Genomic DNA, 8200 nt, shown 5'->3' on the forward strand with positions numbered 1-8200 from the left:
TTGAATTTAATAAGAGCCATAAATAGTGTGAAATATATTACATTTTCCTGGAATTTCTCGATGATATACAGAACAATAACATGTTTCACTTAATCTAAACTTTTTTGGTACTGAAAGTGGTTAAACCTATGTGTGCCTAATTCGCTTTTCTGCTAAGTGATATATATATACAATAGCCACACCCACACACATATATAATACATACATATAATTATGCTACATTTTTCAGGCCAGGTCATTACCTTTAGGGACACGATTAGCCTTAATTTCAGAAACAGATAAACTGTCAACTATATTATTTTTACGCTGGAATATTCGAATTATGTTCGTTTGAATCTTAGACTGACTCTCGCTCGGGGCTGTTTTGTCGGAGTCGTCTACGTCATCAGCAGCATCGCGGAAGAACACGTGCCGAAAAGTGGCCCGGAAGTGACTGTTGACCAAGAAATAGAGGGTGAAGTTGGAGATGTTCCCAATCATTTGGATGATGTTACTCGCGATTCCGAAATTAAAGATTTTCCTTTGCTCTTCATCCGATTCCCATTCTTTAGCCAGGAGCAGGAGGTAAATAGTCACGGGCGTCTGATAGATGTAAAACACGGCCGATGCCCAAAACAGCAACAGAACCAGCCTCCTCTCCTTGTTGCGCCTGGAGCGGGAGATCCCTTGAGCAAAACACTCGGTTATGCTGCGTGCATTCCTCAGCTTCAGCAGTATTTTGATGTTGCAAGCTGTGAGGAGGACCGGAGGAATGATTCGGTTGCACACTTCCCTGAACCAGGAATAAACTTCATATAGAGGATCCCCAACGTTCCTGTAGCCGTCTTTGGAGAGCCATTCCCCGTTTTGCGTTTGACAGACTTCGCCGAAAAACATCGTCGGTATCTGAAGCGTAAACACGAACAAAAAAGTAAACATCACTCTTTTACGGAACACTTTACACTGCATACTCCTCGGAAGGTCTTCGTGGCAGCAAACGGCCACGTATCGACTGTAGGCGAACCAGACCATGAGGTAGAAACTGAACACCTGGAACGATGAGCTGATGGACCAGGCGAACTTTGAGTAGTACATCGCAATAGTGTAGGACTTGATTGGGAAATGGCCGCAGTTGGCGAGGCACACGGGAATTAGCAAAAAACATAGGAACATGTCAGACACAGTCGTTACACGTAACCATCTGAAATAAGAAAATAAAAACATTAGGAAATATAAAAAGAACGGCGTGTGGACGAAAATATTGTGTAAAATCTTGCACTAAAGTTTTACTTTTTTGTTACGTGCATAGCAAACAACCTATCTACACACACACACACACACACACACACACACACACACACACACACACACACACGCACACACACAGAACAAATGATCTCATTTAATGGAAATTCGTCAAAGAAGTAAGAGTGGAATACATGATCATATTTGCAACGGGAAAGAATGTGATACCTGCATATAACGTTTCAGAATATTAATGTCGTGTTTTAGGATAAGGGTTAATTAAAAACGATATATATTTCCCATGTGGCCTACGAAAGGGTAACGAGAGGCGAAGATATCATAAAGATGGAAAAGGAGTTACGGTTTATTTTTAAGTCACCATTACACAGTGTTCTTTATTTACCCATGAACCAAATAACAAAAAGGCTGTTATCTTGTTACTAATTTTACCATTTGAAATATAGATGATAATAGGAATGTTGTTAGTGCTAAATTAATTTTCTTGTGGCTTTGCACTACATCTCATTCAGAGCCCAAGAAAAGATGCGTGTTTCTATTGTCTATCAATCTGAAAAGACCATTATGTATGTTCCAGCGACTAGAAATTCCTCAGTGAAGAAATAAGCAGAAATATCGGTGTTTGACGTTGTAGAGTGTGACCAGAGAAGAAGTTCTTCGAGGTACATTTATGAATTAACATAAGATCCTGAAAACGTTTTAATATTTGTATTTACAGTTATGATACCCTATCCTGAATTATTTGTGGTTAATGTTTCTTTTATTTCTATAAGGAAAAATATTTCGTTATTAATGACGACATTACAGATAAGTAAATACCGTTAACATTTTCAGATTCCCATATTGCGACACTATCCGAAACCTTCAGATTTCCCCAGTTGTCAAAACCAAGTCACTGGGACTCCTATCTAAGCATTCCGTAAAACATTAGCCAGCTGCTCCCATGGGAAACGCCAGATGTCTCCTCTACCAAACTGGGGACCCTGGGCTTCCTCCGGAATCCCCAAAGTGGTGCCTATACTAAAGGCTTTTCTTTCATTTATTTTTGCAATAAAACACACTGGATCTATTTCGCCTGTTCCATGTCTTCCTACAGTAGATTCACATCAACCGTGCATTTGATGCCTAGGCCCGTCCTTTACGACGCTCCTGATTGGCTGTTGATGAGCCAATGACAGGGCTGGAAACTCTCAGTCTCTCTCGAGAGTTCACAGGGGTAGGATCTATATTCCACCTCTCCTGAGGGATGCTTTTGAAAGACGTATCCCTCAGGAGACGTGGAAGATAGAGCCTACCCATGTGAACTTTCTCGAGAGACAGTTTCCAGCCCTGTCATTGGCTTATCAACAGCCAATCAGGAGCATCGTAAGGGACTGGCCTAGACATCAAATGCACGGCTGATGTCAATCTACTATAGGAACTGTGGGCGAAATGAAAGCCAGTTATCCAGAGGAACTACACTTTTACAAAAAATCGAATTTGATAGAGGCAGTCCGGGGATTCAGGAGGGAGCCCTGGTCTATGGTCCACCAAGGAAATCTGGAGGACACTTGTACAGAATAGGCCACTTGCTGTGCTTATAATCGAGAAACTTGGTTTGACTGAGGGACCTTAAGGCCTCCGCACCCTCCTGCAGAAGTCGGGGGAACCCTTCGAGTGGCGGGAAACAACGGTGATTTCCATCAGTATCTCTACAATCCAAAGGGATTGATTCTTTTTAAACATTGATAGATTTTTGGTGGCGTCATCATGATTGACTGTTTACAAAACATTTTACAAAGAGAATTCTTATAACCGGATAGGAAGTAATTATTCATCGGAAGTATAATTTCTAATTTGTCTGAAAGGCTCGTCCGCACGCTGCATGGCATGATAAGGTCATACTGATGTAGTACATCTGTGGTTGATAAAAGGAATTGTGGTTAAAATGAATCGTGGTGGTTTCCTGCATTGTTCACTGACGGACGTCCTACCCTTTTATGAGATCATGGCAAGGAAATCCAGGGCGTTTTTTCTTCCTGAACTCCGTAATATATATATAAAGAATCGGAACTTTTCACGGAAAGCAAAGATAGGAAGGACCCTGAAGTTCCTGATTATTCCTGATGCTGTTGTGTACGGATGGCTACAAAGAACTCTTGCTCGACTAAAACCGAGTCACTCTCAGGAAACAGAGCTCAGGGAGGATATCCCATTGTTGCACCATTGTCTGAAGAAAGACCCTCCTTGTGTAATAACACGCGTTTCCGTAGCACGTGCCCTGATAAGCCTTTCACTCGAATATTCAGTAGCTAAAATATATCACCCAAATAAACTGTATGGAATGATAAGAAATTATATGGAACTTCATGTCTCTTTATCATATAAACTTCCCCATCGTCATTACAGATAGCTGAAAGGAAACCCTGCATAAGAATAAAAGATATTCAAAGTTAGGTAAGACAGCCAGGCCTTTCCAAAGCATCTTTTCTCATAGGTTTTCTCAGGTGGTATCAAAGTTTCAAAGAGCCAACGTTTACAAACGTTGAAACATACACACAAACATACGTACATTTATAAATAGACAGATAGATGTACATGTGTATACATTAATTATTATATATATGTATATATATATATATATATATATATATGTATATATATATTATTATATTTATTTACATATATTTGCACAAAATATATTTCTGTACCTATATATCTTGCTCATCATGCGACGTCTTGTAAGGACGACGAGGTTGATGGCATTGCAGATGATTCCAAGAGCGATCAGGAATGGGAACACGACTTGGAATGTCACCCAGTACAGGTCGTCCAAATCCTCGTTCCTCTCTTCAGTGACGCAGACGATTGTGTTGTTATCGGACATTTTGATTCCTGGAAAGAAAGAAAATTAAACATGTGCAATAAGATGGGTTCATTAGGTGGAGTTAATGAAATGACTTAATATTGCAGATAATGTGTCGCATTGATCGATGAGAAAGTTGTCTTTTCTGTAAGTATTAGGTTATCTCAACCAAATTATGCAAATTTAAATAATTGTGTTTTTTTTTTTTTTTTGTAGGCTAGGGATTATATTGTTCTCCATTTGTTTATTTGGTTTCTTTAAAATATGTTCATTTACAAAGCAACATCCTCATGCACACAAAGACACACACACGCTATACTATAATATAATAATAAAATAACATATTAATTTATAAATTATTTTATTATAATAATAATATATATTACTTAATAATATAAATAATATTTACTAATTTTAAATACTTACACATCCTTAAATCCATGGTAGGAAGGTGAGTGAAAACTGGGGACTTGGAACAAGTACTTTCGTACTTTATTCTACATTTTCAAGTTCACACTGAATATAATAGAAGTTGACAGACCTTTATATACAAAAACGTAAAGGGGGATGGGGTTACTGTTTGTTAACCTGGCCGGGCATGTTCTTTAAACAAAAGAGACAAGGAAAGAGGATCAAGGGACAATCCATGATGGAGGTGTAATATATATATATATATATATATAATATAATATATATATATATATATATATATGTGTGTATGTGTGTGTGTGTGTGTGTGTGTGTGTGTGTGTGTGTGTGTGTATTGTGTGTGTGAGCGTACGTTCGTGTATATACGTGAACGTGCGGTCTGGTATTCCCTTGGTCAGCTCCCACGCCTTGACCTTCGTCTAACAAGATTACTGAAGTACTTTACTTTTTGGAAGATAGGTATGGCATCCTTAAATTACTTTTTTTTTGAATACTTCTTGAGGAATATGTTAATAAGAATCGATTACGATCCTCCAATTTGTTGGTGGATTAAGCCTCAAGTACCAAGAAGAAACGATGAGAAACACGAGACACCGGAAGTGTCCTTTCCGTTCAGTCATCTCATAGGATGTTTACATTTTGGTCTGAGAAGATTTCAGGTGGAAATTTGACTCTTCTCATCTTCGGAAATGTCACGTGAGCTTTCCCTGGATATACATAGTATTTCAGAAGTGCTCATGTTTGCGTTATTTTCATTGAGTTCATGTTTATAAAACATAAACAACAATAACTTGCAATGGAAAGATGTATTATTTTATCTATTTTTTTAACGATAACTTTTTCCATTTTCGCACACGTGAACTAAAAGGTAATGAGAAAAGAAGTCTTGTCTTATTTTTCGGGTAAGTTGTAAAAAAGCTTAGCAGGATAAACAGATATATATATATAATATATATATATATATATATATATATATATATATATATATATATATATATATATATATATATCAGGTAGATAGGTTTGCGGTCACTTACAACGATCTTAGAACGACTCTAAATTGCTTCACCTACTGGACGTAGTTTATTGATAAACCAGTACTTGTGCGCGAAGGGAGAGAGACAGAGAGAGAATAGGAGGAATATTAGGTTATTTAAATGAATAATGTCACCAAACCTGGCAAATTGTTTAACCGTTTAAAGAATTTTCTACAAAAAGCAAGTGGCATTTAGTCATATTTTGCATGTTCTCCGATAAAGAAAGAAAAAAAAGCTCGGGTTAGAATTCCTTGTCTCATGCTAATTTAATTAAATAAGTCGAGTTTCTGTAGTGCTAGAAGCGTGCCTATTACAGCGTTGAGAGCGATAATTTTTTGCTCAAAAACTGCTGCCTTTGTTCTTAAACTAGCTTTGATAACTGCTGACTTTATTAGAACGATGAATGGAAGAGCGTTCGTACTTTAGGTGAGCTGTAGGCATTGTTGAGTCATGGAAGAAGAAGAAGAGGAAGAGAAAGTATGTCAGTCCTTTAGCGTAGGAGGCTTTCCAAGAATACTTATTTTCCGCATTGTATAAAATATCGCATTAAAATGACACGAATGTTTTTTCTATTTAAAAGCTATTGCACTCAAAATGGCAGTAACATTTCCAGAAAAAGAAGTTACTCTACTAAAATGACTGATATGCACTTTGTATTCGTATATAACGTTGGTCGAAATCCAGAGCAGGTCGAGCTGAGAATGGTACTGACTAATTCGTCCCATCCAAATTTCTTACTTATTTCTTTATTTCAAAGAACGGGGTCCAATTTGAGGAACCATCAGTAACTTTTACTAACCAAGGCCTGTTAATATTATATATATATTATATATATTATAATATATATATATATATATATATATTACTATATGTATTATATAATATAATATTAATTATTAATATACATATATATAGATAAAAGGAAGAGGATGAAGGGTCCAATTTGAGGAACCATCAGTAGCTTTTACTAACCAAGGCCAGTAATATATATATATATATATATATATATATATATATATATATATATATATATATATACACGAATAAAAGGAAGAAGGTGAAGGAGGATAATTTGGAGTTCAGTTAAGGGATAAAGCTGTCAGCGCACCTCTTGCGTTGAACGGTATTGTTGAACTATTTCCAACGTCCCCCTCCTCGGGTCCTAACTACACCACTTTTTAGCTGCTTTCTTATTTACCCCTATTCTCTCTTTTCTTTCTTCTTCTTGCCGTCCATTCTTTCCAGCTATTACTTCTCAGTACAACTGTGGAGTTTTCTCCCAGATCCACCTTGAGATCCTTACATTTCGTTTCTTCTATTTTTAACCACTCGGACCACCGCTTTTCACTGTCTTCAGCGCTGAATGACTTGAAGTACTTCAGGGCTTGGCTTAACACTCGGGAGCACATTTACAATCATTAATCTCTCCAAGTACGAGATCCGATTTTTTTTTTTTCATCACTATGGGAATCATTTTAGAGGGCTTTCACTTTATATGCCGTCTCCAAAGCCTCGGTGGAGATGAATAAACAACCGAAGGTAATAAGAGAGAGAGAGAGAGAGAGAGAGAAGGATACAAATAAAAACAGCAATTCGATTTCAAAGCAAATTCTAATCGCTAGGGGTGAAAAAATCGTGACACCTTCCTTACCTCACCAACCTAGCTCAGCGATGTCCCCGAGAAATGTGGGGCATGCGCAGACACATAATGACGGTGGAATGTCTGCCCACAAACAACCGGATATTACGTTATCTTCGTCCCGGCTAAACCTCGGTATAGGAGAATTCCCCGAACTAAACCCAAAACGGACACGTAATTCATCTTCATGGTATACATATACATAAACGGGCTACTACAAGACTGCGTACACCCAGCGAATCGAATCGATTCAGTTCATGAAGACTCGATTCGCTCGGTGAAAACGGTTACATTGAAATGAGTGCGGCGAATCAAGACGAATCATGAATCGTGTCGATTCTTCATGAATTGATTCGATTCGTTTGGTGCAAATATAGCCTTAAGTTCTAAAATCTAGGGCTCTTTATTCTATTGACTCCCGAGGTATGTCAAATATCCAATAAACACGTCAATATTAAAGTGAATAATTAATTTGGGTTTCATTTACTAGACGTCAAGTATATCTTGGTTTAACCAGACCACTGAGCTGATTAACAGCTCTCCTAGGGCTGGCTCGAATGATTAGGTTTTTATTTACGTGGCTAGGAACCAATTGGTTACTTAGCAACAGGACCTAAAGCTTATTGTGGGATCCGAACCACATTATATATATCGAGAAATGAATTTCTAATCACCAGAAATAAATTTCTCTGATTCAGCATTGTCGGCAGTGGGGAGCGAAATCGGGCGACCAGATTGATAAGCTAGTACCTAACCCACTTGTCCAATGGGGAACAGTTTCATTTACTATATAAAGTCACCATACGTGTAGACTACGGTTTCACTTGGAAAGATGTTTTAACGGAAATCATGAGCACGTCTGATTATAATGACTAAGAAGTGAGAATAACGTGAAGCTGTGAAGCTTGTGATAAAATAGAAAGCATACCATTTCTTATAAGCCAAGAGGAAGAAAGTCCTTTTAATTTTTGTTTCCGATGACAAATATTTATGAGAGTGATGTCGGAT

The 8200-nt window shown here is 37.6% G+C and overlaps 1 protein-coding gene across 1 annotated transcript in view; it reads right to left on the reverse strand.

The window, feature by feature from the left end:
* Positions 1-7277, reverse strand: part of LOC135223519 (sex peptide receptor-related protein 2-like) — a 7326-nt gene extending 49 nt beyond the window's left edge. Inside the window, exons 1-3 of the mRNA XM_064261978.1 lie at positions 7205-7277; positions 3933-4116; positions 1-1180 (exon numbers count right to left, since the gene is read on the reverse strand). The exon at positions 1-1180 is cut by the window's left edge and continues 49 nt beyond it. Coding sequence (XP_064118048.1) covers positions 226-1180; positions 3933-4108 — 1131 coding nt within the window. The 5' untranslated portion in view covers positions 4109-4116; positions 7205-7277 and the 3' untranslated portion in view covers positions 1-225. The remainder of the gene's footprint in view (positions 1181-3932; positions 4117-7204) is intronic.
* Positions 7278-8200: the final 923 nt, after the last annotated feature.

This window comes from Macrobrachium nipponense, chromosome 20 (genome assembly GCF_015104395.2).
Source record: "Macrobrachium nipponense isolate FS-2020 chromosome 20, ASM1510439v2, whole genome shotgun sequence".
Taxonomy (NCBI): domain Eukaryota; kingdom Metazoa; phylum Arthropoda; class Malacostraca; order Decapoda; family Palaemonidae; genus Macrobrachium; species Macrobrachium nipponense.